Source organism: Passer domesticus, chromosome 7 (genome assembly GCF_036417665.1).
Source record: "Passer domesticus isolate bPasDom1 chromosome 7, bPasDom1.hap1, whole genome shotgun sequence".
NCBI lineage: Eukaryota > Metazoa > Chordata > Aves > Passeriformes > Passeridae > Passer > Passer domesticus.
Window position 1 is genome coordinate 3587478 of NC_087480.1, and position 23635 is coordinate 3611112.

Genomic DNA, 23635 nt, shown 5'->3' on the forward strand with positions numbered 1-23635 from the left:
AAAACACAGTTTGGGCTTTTTGACAAAATTCAGTTACAAGTGTTTAGCCTGGGGTTGTCCCCCTGGCCTTCACAGCCAGTGTTCCAGGGACTGTGTGGCTGCAAAAGGATCCTGGCAGTGCAGAGATTTCCTCTTGGTCTCAGTGTGGGGGGCATAAATATAAAAGTCTGGAGGTGCCTCCAGAAGAGGGCATGGCTGACAAACACACCAGATCTACCAACAGGGAATTCGAGCACTTAAAACCCAAACTGATTCATGCAAGCTGGTTTGCTTGCTCATGCACTTCCTCCACCCCTCAGTCTGAAAAGTTTTATGTGGTTATTTTACAGGAGAGGGCACTGACATTTTACTGAAGCCCACCTACAGTGTTATACAGTATTACCTACATCCTTACACGTCGCTTTTCCCCAAAACGGCGATAATTTCACGGTTATTTGGACAGAATTTTTCCTAGCTGCAGGAAGAGCCCCTATCTTGTGAGGCATCACCTGTGATCCCATTTACCTCTGTCCACTCGTTGTTCTGAGCATCGTAGGACTCCACGGTGTCCAGGTAGGAGTGGCCGTCGTAGCCCCCCACGGCGTAGAGCCTGTCCCCCAGGGGACAGATCCCCACCGCGTCCCGGGGCACGCTCAGAGGGGCCACCGTGGTCCAGGCGTCTGTTTTGGGGTCATACCTGGGAAATGTGGGGATCAAATTCAGAGAAATGCGTGGTGGAGACACGTTTCAGGTTTGAATTGCTGATATTCGCTTGTCGTCTCCTGTGTTGCTTTTCTGAACTGAGATGTGATTCAGCTTTTGATTTAGCCACTAGAGGGGCCCTCAAGCACACAGAAAATGCTCCCGTTTTCACTTTTTGATTGCAATCTCTTCATTTTAATTGCATTAAGCCATCAATACATTTTAAACACCAATGGGGATCTGAGGGGATGATAGCATGGCCACCAGTTGACTCAGCAAAACTAATTTCAATATATTCTTATTTTCTTCCTCCACAGAGCTTTTGGTTTTCTTTTTATTGTTCAAATTAATGTTTTCAGAGAAGGTTACTATAAAAGAAGTTAAATATCTTGTGCACTAGCTCTAAGTTTCTCACATGAAATGCCTGGCAGCATCTTATATTAATATTGATCTTATTTCTGATCTATTCCAATATAAATTACAGTGAATTCCAGGTAATTCCTGCTTCACCCCATTTAACTGAGAAGAGAATTTTGCCATTGTTGCTCACAACAGGGTTTAACACCCGCTCAGTTTTCCTTCCTTTTCCCCAAATGAAAAGACTTTGTGATATTTCTTAGATTTTTACAACTTTCATCAGTATCAGTCAAATTACTGAAAGAACAACTGAAAAGTATTTCAATCCTACAGCACACGGCACAAGCAGCCTAAACCGGGGTTCTGGCATTTGACAAATAGGAAGGTCACGTGTTGAATTTGTCCCAGTACTTCAGTTCCTTTTACCTGGCTCTTGGGTAACTCAGGCTGAAGGGAAGAATTTGCTGCTGAGGTTTAATTCTTTTGCCATCACAAAAGTATTGGAAATCAGTTATTCCTGCTCAAAATATTCTTTTTAAAAGGCAGGATATATTTTACAAACACAGCATTCCAACTGTGAAGAGAATTTATTCTAGAATGCCTGAACGTAAACAGAAAAAGAAAAAAAGCAAAATAATTTTTTACCTCTCTACGCAGTCGGACAGGCGGGAGCAGTGGTTGGAAGCAGGAGCATCGTGGCCTCCCACGGCGTACAAAAACCCGTTGTAGGTGGCCACACCAACACCACCTCTCCTCTTGGACATGGAGGCACACAAACTCCACTTGTTTGTGTGGGGATCAAAACACTCCATGGACTTCAGGCAGGAGCTCCCGTCTCGGCCACCAACTGCGTACAGCCTGGGACAGCAGCCCACAAGCAGGAAAACAATTTCAGTCTTTATTCTCCCACTAATAAGAATTTTATCTGGCTGACTTCATTCAGACCACTTGGAAATTGCCATTATTTGCTGCTCTCTGGAACTTCCTTTGCTCAAAGGCAAACATGTCAGATGTTTATCTAATATAAAGCCATGTCAGATCAAGTTTCATTCTTCACTTACAGTGGAAATGTTCAAGCAGCCATATATTAAAATTAAGCTTAAAAATTCATGTCAGGTTCTCTAAATGTGAGCCAATAGAAAGAGCTGAACTGAAAGATGCTGCATATGTTTGAAACATATGGTGGCATTCCCTGGGACAGGGTTACAGAGTATTCAACATATTAGCATATTATAAGTTTTTTCCTGTTCAGTTAACTTTAATAACTTGAATATATATCAAAAACCATATTTATAACATATAGTAAATATATTTTCCTCTGAGTCTGTATTTAAGAAAATCTGCTGGACAGAAGGTACCATCTTGTGTCATCTTGTCTGTTCAGCCCAAAGGCACTTAGCAAAGGGAGATTTAAACAGCTGGGCAACTTTTAGGAATAAATTGTGATAATTATGTTAAAAAACATCAGGGGTTGTGGCTTTTTGTCAATGAATTTTCCAAAGCCTGAACTTTTCTGGTCTCAAGCTGAGTTGGATGATGCTGGAGTAGGATGGAATATAATAGAAGATGTGTTCAGGTGTTGCGTGTGGTGGTTTTTCTGTGCCCTTTCAGACCTTTGGTATTGTTTTCTGCCATGAAATCAAATTTATTTAGTGCAGCTCATTAGAGACCTAGGTAAATGTGGAACTTGCCCAGAGTAAATCATGTAAACCAGATCAGCTGAATTTTCCTTTGGAAGTGCCTGTTTTTATTCCAGAGACTTAAAAAGCTTTCAGATTTCTCTAGTGCATATTTTAACTAGGAGATTCTTCTATTCACCATTAGAGTAATAAAAAATCCCCAGCTCTCTCTCTCCTAATGTTTGTTCACTTGATAAAATTGAATTTGGTTGTTCAGTTTGTTGGCTGATCCATACAGAACTTGAGGCTTTGATTTCTTTCTTTTCACATCATGCCATTGATACAGCCTGCTTGTTTACACAGCTTTCACAGGGCAAGGAAATCTCTGTACAGACAAAGTGATTGGTTGGGATCCTTTGTTTTCCACAACATGTCTACAAACACAGTGGTCTTTCCCATTCTCTAGGGAAAGACCAAATATAGCATTATTGACTGATGTTTTCAATGGACCATTTATTGGTCCAAAAGTGCTGCTCCACAGATATGCAAAGGCTTTTCTGGTGGGGTGTAACAGGAAAAAATATGGTGTGGTTTAGGGAAACAGGAAAAGGAGAAGCATTCTCTTGGTGGAGCGCAGCAGTAGCACTGAGTGATGGACATTTGATCTCCTGGTATGCCAGAAATTACATCACCAGACTAACAGACGTGATTTAAACCCTGCTGGAGACAGTTTGTATCAGCAATGATTGAGAACAGAGTCAGGACTGGGCTGATTTCCTCTTTGACAAAGTGGTTTCCTGCATGTTGCTGCCGTGGAAGGCACCAGGAGGAGTTTCTGGTGGAGTTTCTGCTGAGAACGTTTCCTCTGAGGTACAGCAGGGACCTGGAGAGGCACTTCTGCCTCTCTTGCACTTGTGAGCTATGATTTGAATCCTGCCTTGTATGAATGCAAACCCTAGCTGGCATTTACAAATATCCCTTTGCTGACATCTCTGTTTCTGCTTTTTATCCTTCACTTTTTTGGGTATTTACAAAGAGATCAGGGGAGCCAGTGGCAAAGGTTCCAGGCACATGCAGTTGTCTGCCTGTACCTGAGTGTTCCCAGCCCCTACAAACTGCTAAGTGCTTCCCACAGGTTTAAACAAGAAATGATGGCTCAAACTGCATTCTCCATAACCAGAGGCTTTTTAAAAAGGTTTTTGTAAGATTCACACAGTTGTCTGCTCCCATGTAAAAGGGCTTGAATGGCTTTAGCATCTCAGCAGACTCTTTAAATACATTAACACTTGATTTTGTGTATTTAAGCAAGAGTCTGAGGGCAGAGAAAATCTGGATAGGACAAGATTAGGTAAGGAATAAACAAGGGCTGTTTATTCCTTACCTAATTAATAAACTCATTTTGTTTCCATTAAACACTTCATATGCCTTTTTGTCATATTGGCTGTGAATTTGATTTTTTTTTAAGTAGCTGATTTTATACCCTCATATGTTACATTCTAGGTAAAATTCTGATGTGCATGTAATAACATTTTCACATTGCTATAATTTAAAAGGGCTGAAAGGTTTTTAAAACCTGTCTGCAAGCCTGAAATGAATTTGCCACACAGCAGAGGAAAGGCTTTCCTTTCTTATTTCTACACATTACATTTTTCTCTTTGTTTCCTTGAGGTCATTAATAACCATAAACTTGAAATTAAAATTCAAGGAAAACGAAATGCAGGGAAGGAAGCAAATGAAAGGCCAGAGAGAGGTTTTCCTGTGCCATACTTGCTGTTGAGGGCTGCGACCCCGACGGTGCTCCTGGGGGTGGACATGCTGGCCACGTAATTCCACTGCCGTGCCTGCGGGTCCCAGCGCTCCACTGTGTTCAGGTAACTCCAGCCATCGTGGCCACCAACTGCATACATCGGTCCTTCAAGCATTGCTACTCCTTGAGAGATAGAATTAGGGACAAATTATCTCTTGGTTTCAGTGACCAGCGGTGAATTCATTCCATGCGTTAATTCCCTGTATGCAGATAAGCAATTTCGGCTGGTGTTAAATGATCTGAAAGCTGCCTTTTCATTTGGAAGAATAAATAGAGATAAACAAGCACTTCACGTACAGTGCTCTTCTAAACAACCATTATCTTTTGCCAAAAGATTAGAGGAAAGCTGCTTTAGTTCTGCTGTTCTCTTCTTGGACTTTTATCTCTTTCACTTCTGGTGACCTTGCTCTGAAACAAATTTGAGCCCCTAACTGGGGAACGATGTTGTTCTCCTACAAAAAGGCAAAGCTCTAGTCAGGCAATGAAAAATATGCCCAAACCAGCAACCTCTCCTAATTCTGAGCCAGCTGAAGCTCTGTAGTGCTGCCAGCATGAAGCCTGGGTGGGTGGGTAGCTGGCTGTCCTTACCAGCTAAAGCACCACAACATTTTAATGCTTTTGGATAAGAGCTGGCTCCTATCTGCTGTCCTTGAGGCACAGGAGAGCCAGCTTGGCTGTCACTGCAAAGATCTGTGTGGACAAAGCCTGGGCCTTTGTGCTTCTGCAGAGAAAGGCTTTGGTGCCTTCCCTTTGGGAGCTGCTGCTGCTCTTTGCTCCCTTTGTTAGGTGAGGCAAAATGTCTCAATCCAGCTGCTTAAAAGATTTCTAAATCTGTCTTTCAGGCCTAAATATACATGGCCTGATTTCTTCAAAAGCACCAACTCCACAGAATCTCCCTGAAGGTAATGGGGACTGTTAAGAGTGAGGCAGCTTTGCACAGATCGAAGCCAAACTTTGGACACTCCAATTTATGGCTGTGACCTACTTGTTGGGGGCAATTATGCCCCTGCAGTTAGGAATTATAAAGGTTTCAATGCAAATTATTTCATCTGTTTGGTCTCCTTCCCCTTTGCCACCTCCTAGTATTTAGTTTTATAAATTTTATGCTCTAGCTGGTAAGAACCCTACACGACCCTTTCTCTGTCAAGCAGTGGAGAAGGTGACATAGGCAACATTGCTTTGCCAGATAAATCTGTATCAATCTTTCTCTATTATCCATAAAAATAAAAATATTCCATGACATCTGAACTTACTGATGATTTCAAGCAATACCTGTTTCTGTAACTTAAGAGAAGCCAGGTTTTTCATAAAGTCTGGGATATATAAATTCAGAAATCATCATATTCCCTCTGTTACAGTCTACTCATCTGTAAACTGAGCCTTATCTTTTATAGTTCTGGAAATAAATTCTAGATTTCATATTCATATTATTCCTTCAGTGTGAATAATATTAAGGATTATTTTGCAGTAAAAAAAAAAACAAACATAGATGCTAAGCCACAGCAGAGCTCTGTAAAACTTGTTGTAATTACAAAATTAGAACTGATGAAGTTGTACTTATTTCCATACACTGTTTTCTTCAGTGTGGGTAATGCCCTGATCTGAGTTAGAGAGGTGGTTGATACCTCTGGGCTTAATTCATATTTTATTTTTTAAAAAAATAGAATCAGGTTGTTATTGTCTTGCAAACGTATCCCTTGACCATTAAATCATGTGAAGTTGATTATTTTCACTATAGCTTATATTCTGGAATTTCCTACCAACAAAATTAACTCTGGAACACCAGTGCTAGTTGAGTGGATACTAATAAAATCATCAAATTATGGCAATGGGCAAATCTCTCTTTGAAAAACGTCCTCTACAAACATTGCTGCGTGTCACTGCGTGCTGTTAGAAGTTTTTCCCAGCAGTGCTGGAGTCAATCAAACCCCTCTGTGTGTGCTGGGGGGTTTGCAGAGGCAGAGCCCCTCTTACCCAGGCCGTGCCTGTGTGTTGACATCGGGGGCATCACGGTCCAGGCCTTGGTGACGGGGTTGAAGCACTCCACGATGTTGGAGGTCTTGAGGCCATCCCTGCCCCCTACAATGTAGAGCTTGTTGTCAATCACTGCAACCCCAAACTGCAGCCGCCGCCCGTTCATGGTCCCAATCTGGATCCAGCTGTTGGTCCTCAGGTCGTATTTCTCAATTGTGGTGGTGCCTGTGGAAAACAGAGACAGCCTTGGAGGGCGCAGTGCCCAGCAGACAGCAGCCAGCTCAAAACGTGAGGAAATTCTAAATATTGAAATTCTGTGTGTGAGGTTTTGCTGAGAACTTCAGTTCTCACTTGAACCCAGTGAGAAAGCTGCATTAATTGCATGCATGGTTGGCAAGTCTATGAGAATATACTGGTGGCAAGAAATGGAGAATTAAATTGTGGCAGTGTGTCATTCACATTCTCTGAAAAAATTCCTTCCCTCTCCCGGGGTTTTTCTCCTGGGAAGCTGAAAAGCAGCGAGAGGCCTCATAGAAAAGGAAAACAGCTCTTATCTCATTTGCTTCTCCTCTGTTGTGCTCAAGTGTGGAATGTGTTTGGAGATTGTTTACCCAGAGGTGAATGTTTCATTGGATTCTGCTGAGAGTTGTTTTGATCATTGGCCAGTCAGGGCCAAGCTGTGTCAGGACTCTGGAAAGAGTCACGAGTTTTCATTATTATCTCTCTAACATTCAGTATCTTTTCTGTATTCTGTAGTATAGTATTCTTTAATATAATATAGTATAATAAAGTAATAAATTAGCCTTCTGAGAACATGGAATCTCCTCATCATTCCTGCCTTCGTCGGGGTGCCCGAGCATTTACAATATGGCAATTTTTGTAGCACTGCAAATTTTGTAGGTGAGTTAAATCTGTTGCTTAAATACCACGACAGTAGGGAGTTTCTGGGTTTGTTTTGGTTTTTTTTTTATTCCTTATGAATACAGTGCCTCACAACAATCTACTCTTTAACCATGTATGTGCCTGAAGCATTAGTGATATTAAAACCAGACTCCATGTATCTGTCTGAGGAACTGGACAATCATCCTCAGGGATCCTGTGGATATTTTCCCTTTTGGGGTGGAGTCAGGCAGGAGGCAGGGCTGTGTGTGAGTGCACACATGGTTCCCACAGGTATCTTCCCTGAGGCTCAGCCCTGCAGGAGCTGCTTGGCTGCTCCAACACACCAGCCACATTTTCCATTTCTTTCAGGTCACCGGACCTGCAGTAACATTTTACTGAAACCCTTCCTGAGGCAGGAGCACTCTGCCATTCAGACTGACACTTCTTCACGCTCCCATGACCACTCAGGAGCCATAATTGCTCCTCTGAGAGCTGCTGAGCACAGCGAGGCCACGGCTCAGTAAGAGCTGAGGCAGAATTGCCACTGCACCCTGGAGCTCAAATTCAGCTCAGTCAAAGGCAACCAGATGAGGAAAACAGCTGATTTCTTGTTCCTTGACTGGGATTTGAGACCAGACAAGTGGTGTTTTGGAGATAACTACAGGCACTTTGTGGCTAAGAAATTATTTTTACAACAGGAAAATAGCCATGCAATAAAGCAGAAAAGAAAGGTAGGATTTGCTTTAGAGATCTGTTAGAGATCACCTGATGCACTCCAGAAATTCAGTGAAATAAGAGTTTATCTCATGCTGTCTTTTCTCTTATCTATATGTTTTTCCTCATGCATAGGTTGGGAAATAAACTACCAGCCCCATCTGCAATAAAAGAGAGAAATTCTGCTTTCTCCCCTTTATCCAGAGCAGCTGGGTTTCTTTGCCTGTTCTTTCCACCTTGTTATTGTGTTTGCTGCTCTTTGCTTTGATTCTTTCTCATTTATTCTGTGCTAATACATGAGTGCCCCAAAGTCCTCCACTTCAAAGGAAATCTCTCACACTAACTAAAACACAGGGAAAATGCAGTCAGGTTTAAGTGTGTTCAGCCATACCCTGTGGGCTGTAATTTTTACAGAGGCTTGAAGATTTGAAAGTCACAAAACCTAATGTGGTTTAGGCACATTCCCATTTTTCAAAATTCCAGCCCAAAAGCACCTCTTTGATCTTCTTTTGATCACTGGAATTTGAGATTTGTCTTCGTATCCCACCTGAGATAAGCACAAAGGCAAAGCTGGCATTGCCTGGTGTCTGTGTCTGTCACAGGCAGTGTGTTATTGCCAGAGGTGGGAGATATTCCCTTCTCAGAGCTGTTCCTCCAGAGCATCCTGGTCTCTTTCTGCTGTTCCTTTATCTCCCACTCCAGCCCAGGCTCCAAATCTGAGTCAGAGCTGTGGAGGACAGCAGGAGGAGCAGAAGTGCTGTTCTTCTTACCCATCAAAAGGCAAAAGTTCAAACAATTGGCTTCACTCCAAGGTAAGAAGTGAGAGAGGCACCAAGAGGAAGTGCAGATGTTGACTGAAATAACCCTTTCTTTGCATAACCTTTGCTAGGAAAAAATCGTGTTCTTATTTTAGGGGAAGATACTTTAAAGATTACCTGGTTGTCTGATACAATTCATAAATACTCAGTATCACTAATGAATCTACTTAATTGCACCAGATTAACTCCAATTTGCTAAATTGTGCTAGGAATGAGTGTTGTCATGTTGTGCTGGCGATGAATGTGTATTCTGCACTTGATTTGATTGCACAGAGATAGGGAGGTAGCTCTGCAAGGTCTCTCATGTGGGGAAAAATCAGTCGTCAGCAGCTTTTTGTAAACCATGAAATGGATTATCTTCTTTGTGATTCTATTAAAAGTGAACTCACACAGCTAAAAGTAATTCTGTGCTGCAAGTCGCTAGACTTTAAACTAATTAGAGTTCTCTGGCTCCAAGCTGTGGGTTTGAAGTTGAGGTTCCTGCAGAAAATGATTTAATATTCTGCCACTTAAATAGAATAGTGCAATGTTTAAAGCTGTAACCTGATTGCAGTTGTGAAAATCAAATAATAGAAACTGGAATATATTTATAATAATTAACTTTCAACTACTAACCTGAAAAAAACCCCCTGTGTTTGAAGTCCTGAAGAAAAGCTGTGTTCATGAAAAATACAAATCTTTCCACCTGTAATGTTCTAATAAGGATTTATAAGCATTAGGTAAGAGTTCTCTGTAGTTCAGTGATGCTTTTTGGTTTTCTTTTTCTGCTTCTCTGAAATCTTAGCTTTCTTTGTCAGAATATAGACCACAACGTTCAATATTTTAAAAATCCTGAAACATTGTAAATATTTACTTTTCCTTCTGATTTGTAAATTCAACTATTTTTTGCAACAATTCATACTAAGTTTAATCTTAAAAATCACCATATGACTCAAACTTCTTTAGTCTGCACCTAAGTGTATTGTTTACAAATATGATTCTTGCAAGAGGAAAGCATTTCTGACAGGTAGGATTCTGTTCTGTGATTTGCTTTTTCTTCTTTTTTACCCCTAAACTGACATATTCCTATGGGAAATATTTAACTAAATGTCATATATTCCCATGCTGTCTGTCATACAATTAATTAATCCAGACAAATTAACTTGTGGGCTCACCTTTAGTGGCATCCATGCCCCCCACAGCATAAAGGGCACCCACTGTGGATTTCCTGGGCTTGGTTCGGGGGCTCTGCATCATGGAGCGTCGCTCTGGCAGCAAGTGGTACTTCATGGCCTCCATGAGAAGCTTCTGGCACTCAAGGTCGTCTGCAAACATTGGGCTGTTTTCTAGATCAGCCAGTAGCTAAGAAATGGGGAAAAAATCATCTTGGTATGCAGCTAAATCATTAAAATTGCATGTATTTGAATAATTTAAGTATTTGTAGTTACAAATACTCATTTTGAGCTCACCACTCTCTTGTGCTTTGCTGGGAACTCTGCTTTAATGCAAGAAAAACTATATAAAGGTGGAGGGGAAAATTCTATGAGTGTGATGGCTGTGATTAATTTTTTTCTACATCTTTTTTTTAACTTTTAAAAATTACTCAAATCAGAAATTTGTAGTACTGCACTCTCTATGCAAAACTGCTTATGTGAGTAAATAAATCTACCAGAGAGTACTGAACATCTCTGGAATATTAGAAGATACCAAATGTATTTAAAATTAAGTGTGTATGGTACTTTTATATGTTACTCAAGGCAGAATATTTGCAGCATCAGTCATGCAGATTCATAAAGTGTCCTGACTGACAGTCTCAATATTCTAAATGCAGTTTTGAGGTGACATAAAGATTCCTCTATGACACAGACACAGCAGTGTCACCCTTCTGTAAAACAGAATGTCCAGCTCTGGAACTTGATGGATGAATTGTCTCTTTCAGAATTAAGGGACAAATAATGTCAGTGCTCAGAATTGTCAGTAATAATTTAGGCCCTTTTATATCTACCCGCTTTTTATGGCATTAAAGAAAGAATAATTGTGGTTTATCTGTCCTGCAGTTTGGTAAATCTAAAGAAATATCTTTGCATGTAATCTAAATTGCTGTGCTGTTAGAGGAGAACTATTATAATGGAGCACTTGGCTTTTGGAATAGACTGGCATTTTTTAGAGGCAATTCTGAGCCTGGTAATCACACTGGCACTGGGGGTTTCTTTTCCATCTGTGTTCAAAAATCATGAAGATATATAGTATATAATTAAAAAAAAATTAAAAGGGTGAAAAAATACCAATAATCTCCAGTCCCAACCAGAACCTTTCCACAAAACTCTCCCCCCTGCCTACAGGATGCCCAAGATGGGCATTTCAGCTGGCAGAGCTCCCTGTTAACCCTTCACATTCCTACCTGGGGGGGCAGCAGGGGCAGTCTGATGTAGGAGAGGAGCATCCCCAGGTCCTGCTGTCGGGTTTGCAGGTCGTGCCTCACCCACATCATCAGGGCCTGGAAAATTGCCTCCTCGTCCGGCACGTTGATGTCGTCGCTAGACAAGAGCTTGGCAATTTCATTAGCTGGGAGCAAAAGAAATTCCTGGTTTTTTATTACTTCTATGAAGTGTTCCTAAAAATAAAAGAAGATTTCAATGCACTGGTGATTTTCACAGGTAGAAATAGCTTTTTCTTAGATGATGTAGGCTTTGTGAATATTTCATTCAGAGAAATGCTGTGGATGTTCTAAAGACCACTGAATGTCCTTCTACCATTTAAGGGAGATTTTGGTTGCTTTTTGCTGCCCTACTCTTGCAGAACTGAGAAATAATGTTCATTTTCACGCCACCATGCTGCAGATGTCTTTGTCCTGGCTTAGGGATTTGCCACTGGCACTTTTGTTCATCAGTGTGATCTTAGCTCTGTGGCTTGATAGAAATACTATTTGAAGATAAAATGTGCATTTTAGAAGCGCCAAGTGGGCACTCAAATAAAATGTGTCCCTTCTGTTGCAGATTCAAAGGTTTTGAGCCAAATAAACAAAAACCTTGCAATCCTTTTGCAGCAAGCTGTGCCAGCTGTTGGCTGTGTGACTGTGCTCTGAGGGCAAGAAAATCCAGCTCACTTTTCTTTTGGGCGATACAAAGTTGGACAAATCCCAGTAAAGGGTTATCAGCCTTTTAGCTACTGTTGTGATCAAACTCCCCAATTCCAGAAATGACCACATGAGTTAAATACCTAGAATTTCATAGAATTATTTTTCATTTTAAAAAAATGTACAATTGAGTTAAAACAATATCACAGTTGATGTCAATATATAGGATATAAATATATATATATTCTCATTTCCTATCAAATTCCAAAGGAAAAAAGAAATTTGGTGAAGAGAGTGAGGGAGTTATATTATTTGCAAAGAGATGCATGTAAGAATTCATTATGGCATTTGAAATAGAATTTTTATTTCTATACGTAAAATTAATATATCTTCTTTAGGAACCAGGTTGAAATAGGACAGTTGAAGAAATTTTAGTAACTGATATTTTGGTTATTTTTAGCAGTTTCTCCACTTTCTGTAACTCTTTTCAAGTGTAGCCAGGATGCAAATACAGAAGTATCAGTGATTAGAGGAGATGTCAACTTTGGTCTGTTATGCATATCCTGCTTTAATATTTGTGACATTCAGAGAACAGGGACAGGAAGGCCAGTCCACTTCTAGTTACAAATATAGCCCAAGTTGTTTATCAGAATGAGCTCTATCTGCACGAAAAGATACCAGGCAGGAAATTGTTAATACTCTGCTTCTGTGGCCAAAATATTGCAGGGAAGGTGCCCATTGTGTCTGGTTTTACTGAATGGATCTGGTGTTTACAGCACATCTGAAAATGTAATGGGCTCTATATTTATAGGACAAATTTCTATCTTTTCCCCTAAGTTCCACATTTTCACCAAATAAGCCTGAACGTTTTACTTATCCCCTTCCATAATGTCTATGTGTTTATGCATTGTTATGATCTCCTGTTCTCCAAAGGCTTTTTTCTAATATTACTGCAAAGATTTGAAACAGATTTTTATTTCAGAGGTGCAGGTTTCCTCTTCTCTTTCTAAGCTGTCAGTAGCAAACATGGTGGGTGGGTTTGTGGTCCAGGTCCTGTTTCATGGCAGCATTTTCACTCTGTTCCATGCAAGAACAAGAGGTGATAGAAGTTGTTTTCCAGGAAAATAATATAAAACTTATGCCCAGTGCTGCTGAGTGCCACAGAGTCATCATGATCCTTCATTTTAGGAAGTTCTTAATGACTCAACTCTCAAATTTTTGACATGTGGTTTCAAAAAATAATAAAGGTTGAACTCCTGGGAAAGACTGGAGGATTCAAATGGTTAAAAAACTATAAACAAAAATTGTTGTCATAATCTCTTTGTTGTTTATTGTCTCAAGATCTTTACTGTCATAAAATCATAAATCCAACCATAATATTTTATTTCAGTTTTGCAGAAATCTGAACCATAATTTTAAATGCCTGAAGCTGCCCCCGACATTCTCACAGTGGTGGGAGGAAAGAGGCAACAGTAGAGGGGGATTTCCTGAATTTGGATGAATATAAAAAGGTTTGGAGCAGCAAGGACAACAGAGTTTTATACAGGCTGAGCAGACTTCTATCTTAAATGCCCCGTTTCAAACTGTGACATGTAAAGGGGATGTAATTTCTGCTAAACAAAGCATTCATTGCTGTGCCAGGGAGGAGCACAAGCACTGCCCTCACCTCCTTCAGCGGGGGGACAGGCACAATCCCCTGCTGCAGTGTTCTCAGCATTGTGAAGCCTCTAAAGTGGTTCTGCCATCCTCCCCTAATATTTCAAGCAGAAAGCTGCCATGGGTCTCATAACAAGTATTTTTTTAAAATCTATTTAGCTGTGGAAGTTGCCATTCTTTTTGTGTGTTTTAAGCTGTGATAGCACATCTTGTTGCCCTGAATATTTATCCCTCAATGTGGTTTCATAGCAAGTTATCTCACTTCTCTGTTTCCCATGCTCTGAATATTCATTTCTTGCTTTGAGCCAGAGGAGGATTATGTTCCAGTCAGGGACGTGCTCCTTTTTAGCATTCCAAATCTTCCCAATACATTCTGTATTTTGACTCTTTTTATGTGTGTCTCACCTTAAAATCAGCTTTAGAATTTTCTTTGTGTGGAATCAAAGGTACAAAATGGCCCATTGCTGTTTGTCTCTAGACACGAGCCATGTTAAGGCCCCATTACATTTTTTGGCAGGAGTAGGTACCACTCCTTCTGCAAATTTAACTTCACTGAGGCTGCCTTTCTACAGGGCAAAACTGAAATGGGGAACAACAGAAGTGAGTATTTCTGTGAGTAACTGTGACTGCAAAGCTGCCAGCTGTTCACCTTACCATGGTGTAGGTGTGGGCCACCTTGAGGAGCTCGGTGCAGCCCTGGGCGTCCCCGAAGGAGCGGATCCCCAGGCAGTTGGAAGGGTGCAGCTGCTTCATGAGGAAGTTGCAGCACACCTCAATGACCTGGGAGAGCTGCAGAAGGCATGCAGCAGCCAGCAAACTCTCTATTGTGTCTTCCTTCAACTCGAGGATACCTGGGCAGTTTTTAGGAAAAAAAAAAAAAAAAAGAAAGTTTTAAGTAATTTCCCTCATATTTTAAAACTTTGTCGCTCTTTGACTTTTCTCTGAGATGTCCTGTGGTTCACAAATCCATTTTCCTTTCTAGCTGAAAGATTCTTTAAAGAGATATTTTAATTTACAGGGTTTGGTGGATTTTGAATACAATGACTGGGACATTTTTATTGGAACTTTAACAGCTTTAGATCCAATCTGGATTGGTAAAAAAAAAAAAAAAAAAGAAAGAAAATTGTGATTTGAGTAAAAACCTTTTCCAAAACAAGGCTCTGAGTAACATGGTTTTGTGGAAGGTGTCAGGGTTGGAGATGGGTGTTTTTTAAACTTCCTTCCCATCTAGAGTACGAAAATTCATATATCAATGAACAAAAATATATACAAATTTCTATAAACAGAACTTTAGTATGGAAATTCATATATTAATGAACAAAACCATAAATAAATGTCTGTAAGCAGCTCTGGGGCAGGGTTACCTGTGTAGGCGTAGCGCACCAGAGCCTTCAGCGCCTCGGGATCCACTCCCTCCATCTTGATCTCCTCCTGCTTGGCTTCCAGCACGTCGTTGGTGAACATGGCAGCAAAGTAATCAGAGACTGCACTGAGCACCAGCCTGCAGGGGAGGCAGGGTTAGCAGAGATGCCTCAGGTTTGAGCTTTTCTATTTTTCAGATTTTGTACTGCCTTAGTGTCTGGGCTTCTTATTACGGGATGGTGAGCTGTCTGCACAGAGCAGGAGACAAAACAATTCCTTCTCCTGCTGGGGACCAAGGACAAATGATCCAAATCTCAGGCCCAAGAGCACAAACAATGTGGACTGAAGGGAGAAAAACCAACAGGATGGGACTTCATAACCTAAAACTAGAAGTGGACAATTAACTCTATTATGCAAATGGAGCAGGACTTATAAAAGTGAGAGACCCTGTGAGTGTTCATTAATGTTGTGACCATTTTGGTTCATCTTGGATGTAGCCCTGGCTGGGCTCTTGTTCTGCCCAAGGTGGGTACATTGAGGCCTCCTGATAAATTCCTACTTTATTCCTTAGCTGCATCTAGCCTCTGTCCTAGGGCAGCCTTCACAAGGCATCAGCAGGACAGCAAATTACCTCATCATCTCAGTACCAGGCAGAAAATCCAGCTCTGTAATGTTGTGAATTGTGTGTACCATGGAAACAATTAGCATAGGAGTCAGATCTTGCAGCAGTGAAGTTAAAAGAGTAATTAGTAATCTAATTTTCTCCCAGAGTGCTTATCTGGGCAGATTTTCTTCTCTGATCTTGACAGCAGCAAGGAGAGAGGGTGGACAGTGCAAGCGATTTGCATTTGAATTTCATTGTGTATAAAATAATAGATATGAAATGTTGATCATGTGATTAGCTGGAGTCCTAATTACAGCAACTCTCCATTCATAACTAACCAGGCTCTTCATAAACTGAGCTTTTTGGGGGTTTGAGGCAGAGAGGGTCCTGGGAGCTGTACCTGTGGGCTGGGATCTTCTGGTCGCCCGCGATCAGCAGCACGTCGCAGAGCTGCTTCTGCTGCAGGTAATTCTCCATCTTGCGGAAGGTTTGCTCCGCGTGGTTCGTGGACTGGAAAAACTCATCAGAGCCATTGGTGCTCATCCCGAGAGAGCTGCTGGTGTTGGACAGCCTGCCAGGGACAGAGACAGTGATGAACAGAGCGTTAGAAATGCAATATAAACGCTGATGACATTCATTTTTATTGAAAAGGCAGCACAGAAATTTTTTAAATTATGGAAGTCCCACAATCCTGTTCTTACAATCCTTCTTCCAGCTTTTTCTTTTTAGTATCTGGAAGTTTTCGTTCATACACCTGCACATAAACTGTACTCTACTACAGCTGTGTGTAGTAGGGGGTGCTACTGCTCTGCCTGCTTCCATCAGTTTTGAGTGGATTGCACAGCACTGGCATGATAAATGCAGCCTCCTGAGCCCTCACAAACAGAATCCTTAAAAAATCCCTCTTTTCCTGTGATACTGACAGCTAAAATACCTCTTGGCATGAAATGTTGGATATTACATCTTTAGGTCTTATTTCTGATCTCTGTTTGCTTTGTCCATTAAATGACTTGACTCAGTAGTACTGAATCTGAGGACAGTGTAATGAGCACCATATAACTCTAGAGAAATTTCCTAATTAAAAGCTCATGGAACCTGTACATGGCCTTTAGAATCTGAATGCAAATAATGGAGACAAATTAATTTCTCTGCCCTTCATGGAAATATACTATAAATATATTCCTCCCACTCCAGGATTCGGTTAGCTTTCCCACTTAGGGACAACTCACCGTTTTTTCCAAACATTCCTTACAGCCTTTAAATATGGATTTTTATGTAGACTGAAACACCTTCCTGACACTTTCTCAGAAAAATCTTTATTTTTCTCTTCATCTGTTATTAGTAAATAATAATGCATTTGTTGATATAAATATATAACACATACTTTGAAAATGCTACAATATTTAATATTACTTTAGCCAAAGGTTATTTAGAAAAACATTTTCTCAGTTTAATATAGTATTTTTTTTAGAATGTATAAGACTTGTTTTTTAAATTTTCTAGCCCAACTGGGAAATAATGACAGCTTGTTGACTAAATTTCCTAGTTCTCCTTGATATTGTTAATGCAAATGCATTAATGATAAGGAGAGGTAAGGTCTCTTCACAAAATTAGCATATTAAATTTAGCAGAATACTGGATTACAGCCACAACAGAGAAATAAAAAAGGGTAAGTCAGGTTGAATTGGTAGTATCAAAAAATAGAGATGTTAGGTCATTCATTTTTAAAGAGCTCATAGAAGTCAAGGGAAATAATTAAAAATCAAATTATAATGTAATATTCAATTGAGACAGCACTTTTCCATCCCCTCTACAAAACATTTCTGTCTTTATTACAATTTCAAATACATTTTAGCTTAGTTTAGTTTGGTTTAAAGAAAAAGGAAAAAACCAAGTTCACCTCTAATGTGTTTCCTTTGTCATTTTTGACTTACAGAAATTAATTTGTCCCATTGTGCTTAATGACTCCACTTTCTTATTTGTTTTCTTTCCCTGCTTCATAGACATTAACAAAGCTGCAAAATTGGATTATATGCTCATTAGTTTTGTATCAGCTACGGGGTGCCAAATTCACACTCTGGAATGTTTTGCTATTTACCTCTTAAGCATCCCTTAATGTTTTTCAGAAAACTGTTTTTTGAAAAAAATATTTTTGCAGATTCAATATATACACTCGAAGTGTTTAATCTCAGTACATTGCACTTAGCCTTGATGTTTGCAGGAAAAACCTCAAATAATTCTCAGCCATCCCATTTGTAAACAGACAGTACTGGTTATGGGAAATAAATAATTCCCCATAGCATGGATTTGTTTGTGCTTAGAGAATCATTTCCAAGGGAGTGAAAGTCCAATTATTTCATTTAGTCGTGGTTATTTTTTCAGAAGTTTAGTGGAGTCACATTTAACTACACCATAAATACCACTAATATAATTAATTATTTCAAAGGCAAAGGTCTTCAGAGACTGAAAAATACTGCAAGCAAAAGCAAGTTCTCCATTAAAATTAATAATATAATTTCTGGTTTATCTTCAGCAGCTGATTCGAAATGGTAGATAGATTATGGAGGGGAAAAATTAAATTCAAAGATAAATATTTATATATTTTCCTTGGTGTGTGACTGTCAGACTCAAATATTGACCTTCAGAGTGTAGTACTGGGTAATGATGAACTGAAGTCAGAAATCAAAATATCCTAAAGGAGGGAGTCACGAAAAGTCCCCTGGAGTCTGGTGTAGAATTCTGGCAGAGGTTGCTGAGGGTGTAGCACAGATAAAATTTATTCCCATAAAATGCGCACAAGTTTGGACAAACAAAAGCTGAATATTCAGGGATAAAAGTTTCCAAAAGTGCATCAGTCAGGGAGGGAAAACATCAATGATTTGGTCTGAAGAATCAGGAACCCAAATTGTTTCATGTTATCTTTGTGCTGGTGTTCACTGGGATGAGGAGCTGTAATTAGCATTCTTAATAAAGGCTTAAAGAGTGGATTAGCCTGGAGAGATAAATCTATATTTAAATTATTCTGAAGTCACTGATTTGTATGAATTTAATTTCAGGTAGAGAACCAAGCGAAATCATTCCAGAGTTTTCCTGTAAGGATTTGTGAAGGCTACTCAAAATATGATCCATTTAAAAAGAAACGTGGAATTATGAAACAGAAAATATAAACTGAAAACATGAAGAAATAATCAAAAAGCATTAAGTGTCTGGATGATAAGAAGGACACAAATACCAGCCAGCGTGGCTGGTCAGAATGAATCATGTCAGAACATTGTCTTTTATTCTGTTTTTTCCAAGGTACCAAAGCTTACTGGGAGAAAAACATGAATTGTCAGAAGTCATCTCGCCTCCTGGATGACTTCTGACACTATTTCACATGACATTTTCAAAATCGAGCTGGGATGGCAGGTTTTGAGTGAAATAAATACAAGAGATAGGAATAACTTGTTTAGCCACGCTTGAAATCTGTCAGGGGTTCAGTTCCAAAGGCAGACAAGGTGCTGAGAGAATTCCAGACAAATCCTGCTCCTGATGCTGCTCCATGGTTTTATTACAGAAAATCATGTGGTAGAAAGAGGGTTTAGTTGTTATTAATATTTAATTATTATTATGGGTGATTATAGCATATTGTATACACTTTCTTGCTATTATCATAGCAAGAAAAAGGTTTTTTGGGAACAGAATTTAAATTCAGAGGGGGAACAAGATTTAAATTCAGAGAGGCATATTTGCCCTTTTCTCATTAAACTTTGGGGAATTTTTTACTTTTTAAAGAGCTGCTTACACCTCTGTTCAAATAAATGAACTTGAATGAAACACAGGGGAGGAAATTACAGGTAAAAGCAAGATTTTTCTGGATCCTAAGAAAACTAGGGCTCAAAAATGGTGTGTGGAGGTAAAATTTCATCTTTTCTGTAATCAGAATTGATGGCATGAGTTTTCTGATTCATTCCAGGCCTACAATTCTTTAAATTTATTTTAAATTATCTTAAATTTCTGTTCTCTCATAATGGAGAACTCTTCACACTAATCAGCAGAGTGCTCTTCATTAATCAGTATGTAAAGGATAAATCCAGATTTCCTCATTATTTAATTAGAATGCGATAACACAAAAATGCCATTTATTTGCCATATCCTTTTTAAAATTCAGTGTTTTATTAAACCTCATTCAGTGTGTCTGTGACCAAAACCAAGAAACAAACCTGATGATAAAGAAGCTTAGAAGCACAATATTGCAGGGAAACAAGGTGATTTATTGGAATATTTTAATTTTGTTGGTGTAGATGAGGTTATTATTTACATATTTATGGTGACTGCTTCCCGGGTGTTTGTTGAATGTACCTGTTTAAGATGCTGAGATATTGAAGAAATTCAGTTTAATCAATTTCAGTTATTGGTGTCATTTAGAGATTTGGATTTAGGTGTCTTCCCTGTGCTCTGTGAATCCCACCAGTCACAGATCAGGGGTCCCAGGATTTCAGGGGGCTGCAGCTCTGTGGGATGTGCTGGGGCTGTGCCAAGGCAAAACTGCAACTCCACCAGTCCACTTTGTTCCTGCAGCAATATTTCCAGTGCAGATCATCATTTTTCTTTTCTTTCTTTTTATTTATTGCTTATTTAAGAGAAGTGCAGCTCAATCCCTTTCCCCAGGCAGCTCCACCCTGCTCAGCCCCTCTGGCTGCTGAAAAACTCTTTTCCTACAGAAAATCACAGCATCTGTCACAGCCAAACCCCAGCAGCTGGCTGAGAAATTAAAATATTTCAGTTAGGAAAGAAAAGAGGGAAAGTTAGAATCCATTTCTGAACACAGATAAAATAATGATAAAGTTGATGTGCTTGTATTAATTGATGCTGATAAAATTTTAGCACAACATTAACTGTCCCAGCCTCTGCCTTGAAATTTTGTGCTGCAGTCATCTTCTTCATTTTTTATTTTTTTGTTATTTATTGTGGAGTTTTTAGGGTATGGGTGAAAAGATTTGTCCTAAAAGTGTATGGGAAATTGTTGATGACTGCTGAGGTCTTGACATTAACATGAGGTTGTAGTAATGATAGAAAATGATGTAGCAAATGAAGAAATAAGTAATTAAAATTTATAATTTTATTTCCATTAACAGAGAAATTCCTGACTTCCCACCTAAACTGAAAGCTCTGACAGTTCCTCTAGAACTTGGAGCTCTTGAAACTGCCTGGTTTTAGCAATTTTTTATTGCCAAGGCTAGCATAAACCGGCCACTTCCCTCTGTTGGTGTTAAAAGTTAAAATAACTTTTCCCTTTTGGGATTACAAGTGTAAATGTGCATATCATGAACTGCAAACCACTTTTAGCTCGTTTGAGTTTTGTTCTTCCCCCAGACACGACAATGTAGAGACAGATGTCATCGTGATTCATAGCAGGATGAATTTGGGTTAGGATATTTTGAATCTTCCCAGAAATAGAAATCATGGATTTGTTGGGGTAATTCCACAGGGAAATGGAAGCTGCACCCCAGCTGCAGAGCCCCTGAGCCCTTTGTGCCTTCTCTCAGCTGTGGCCACACTGATTTTAAGGTACAAAGATGAATCATTCCAAACACTCTCCTCAGTAACCTGCTTCCTTTTGGAAATTATATATTTATTATTTTAACAGAGGAATTGTAAAATTATTTTCCAGTCTCTGCAGATTAGAGTGTGTGAACTCTCTTGATTGTTGATCTACTTGTTCTACTGTTGAAAGATCTAGTGTCTACTGAAGGGTTTTATGCTCATTGTTTGTTTTATGCAGATAATTGAGAAACTGAATAATCCTACTTACATAGAAAGGAGTTTCTAATGGTTCTCTTCCTGGTACAGAACTCATCTGAACAGGCAATTTTGTTATAAACATTCTTAAAATTACTTAAAAACCTTATTTCTGTGGCATAGAAATTGGAGCTGTAGCAATACCCAATCAGCCTGGAGAGAACACTGCCTGCACAGCCTGTTTTATTTAATAGAAATGTGTCTATATTCAGGGATTAAGTGAAGTGTGTCAGACAAATCATTTCAATTAATGCCAGTTTAAATCACCATTCAAGAACATTATCCTCCAGGAGAATTAATACTGTATTCATTTACATTATATAGTAAAGAATAACTGAGTGAAACCTTTCAGGTAAAAGGATAGGAGTATTTTATATTTTATTTTATATATTATCTTCTTAAAATTATCCTTTGTTCTGATAATGCCAAGTGGTCACTGCAATGCATGAATTCCAAAATCACATTTGAAATACATGATTGTGTTGGAGGGAAATTAAAAGTGAAGAAGAAACTCAGGGAGGCTGAGTGCCACCTGCTTAACTTCCAGGGAGCAAGTGTTAATCTTTCTAAAGTACTAAAAATGATGTGACCAGAAGGCATGATATAGCAGGATTTTGAGCTGTCAGAATGTACAAAATGGAAAATAATGGCTTAATGCTGGATCTGAGCCTGTGGCATTTTTCTTTAGAGGACACAGAAAACAAAACACAGGCCAATGGCAAGAAGAACCGGTTTTAACTCCAAGCAAAGCTATTGCCAGATGAAACTAATTAACTCCATGTTTGTTCCTTCATTAAGCACTTTTCAGAAAGACTCCTGATGGGAGAGCACGAGGGGAAGAAGACCCTGCTTTTTGCTGTCCCTTTTGACTGTTATTGGGAAAAGTGGAGCAGAGAGGAGCAAAGGGAGATCCAAGCAAAAGAAAAAATTAAACGTGAGGTGGTTGTGCCTCCAGTGAGCAGAGCTTTGAAAAGAAAGAGAGTAACAGTCTCAATAGCAATTATCCCTGCCCCTGCCAATCTAAGCCTTGCAGCTTATCAGATATGGATCCTGCTGGGAGATTTTTGCAGATATCTTGATTTATTAAACCTCAAACCACTACCATAATACCTTCATACATGCTTCTCACCTCTTTTCTGTTTTTCATCAAAGGCAAAGGGACACTATTCTTGGGCTTCTCATGACCATTTCATTTTTCACATTTTTCCTTTCCTGCATTTAGCTGGATCCTAACTAACAAATAACAAGGCTTATCACGTTTTCCCATTCAAGTGAGACATGATCCCCCAGATGAAGGCACCACTTCAAATTTCATTTTGCTATATGAGACACCCCCAGTCATGTAAAAATCTCCAGGCTTGTTCCAAAATATCTCCTGACCTGATTCAGCTGATCTGCTGGATACCTCATTCAAAGCTAAACACTACTGCACTGGGGAGAAAAAGTGTGATTTTTAACCTATTTAGCCAGAGTGTGCTGTCATAATTACAGATTTATTAGAAATGAGGGAAAAAGGATGTGTATAAAGGACTGGGCAGCCTCACAGTTAGAAATCAGAGATGAGAAGTAGACTGAAGTTTTCTATTCTGTTTGAAGGTTTGCAAGCTACATAAATTTATCTGTGATCAATTCTCTCCTCCTCTTAATTGTGCAATTACACCCTGAGAGAGTTTCCCTGTGTTAAAGCCAAATATTTCTGTGTGTTCCTAGGTACAGATATGCTGATACCAAAGTACTCTCCAGCCAGTTGTTATCTTCTGAGCTTCTGTGTCAGAAAATATAACTCAAACCTAGGTCTGGAAAGGAATTCAAATCACTTAGCATGCTGTACTCATTCCTGGCTCAGTTGAGGGCATTTTCTTTCAAGTCAGTACAACCAAACCAGCATATTGTGAATGCCCTTCCATATTTACTGGAAGGAATTTTGAATGTTATAAATTATATAGACTGTTGTGCTTTAGCTCCTTTTTTTACCTTTGGTTACTGAGTTGCACTTTTTAACACCTGAGAAATATTTTAGCATTTATTATTATGTACATCATTCCTAATGTCAGAAATAACATCCACTTAACATCTCCTGTGCTAGCTCAGAAAAGAAGGGGGTTGAGGCAGCACCTTACAGGAATTCCTTAGTGAGGAAACCTCTACTCGTGAGCCCACAGCACTTTTGCAAGACAGAGAGAGAATTGTCTTTACAACCTTTACAGACAGAACATTAGGGCTGCTTTAATTTGAGAGTATCAAGTGTATTTAACAGTATTTCTGACAACCTGGCTTAATAAAATCTGTTCTCTCGATGCCATTAGTGACTTGGCATTTATCTGG

General features: G+C 39.4%; 1 protein-coding gene and 1 long non-coding RNA gene across 3 annotated transcripts in view; one reads left to right on the forward strand and one right to left on the reverse strand.

Moving 5' to 3' along the window:
• LOC135304251 (uncharacterized) overlaps window positions 1-23635 on the forward strand; it is a 92643-nt gene that overhangs the window by 58538 nt on the left and 10470 nt on the right. The gene's annotated exons all lie outside the window — the stretch shown is intronic.
• Window positions 1-23635, reverse strand: part of KLHL4 (kelch like family member 4) — a 71693-nt gene that overhangs the window by 1794 nt on the left and 46264 nt on the right. For both annotated transcript variants that reach the window (XM_064426490.1, XM_064426489.1), the window contains 9 exons: window positions 15930-16100; window positions 14928-15064; window positions 14218-14414; window positions 11233-11445; window positions 10007-10193; window positions 6439-6663; window positions 4425-4587; window positions 1684-1896; window positions 505-676 (listed from right to left, as the gene is read on the reverse strand). In XM_064426490.1, coding sequence (XP_064282560.1) covers window positions 505-676; window positions 1684-1896; window positions 4425-4587; window positions 6439-6663; window positions 10007-10193; window positions 11233-11445; window positions 14218-14414; window positions 14928-15064; window positions 15930-16072 — 1650 coding nt within the window. In that variant the 5' untranslated portion in view covers window positions 16073-16100. The remainder of the gene's footprint in view (window positions 1-504; window positions 677-1683; window positions 1897-4424; window positions 4588-6438; window positions 6664-10006; window positions 10194-11232; window positions 11446-14217; window positions 14415-14927; window positions 15065-15929; window positions 16101-23635) is intronic.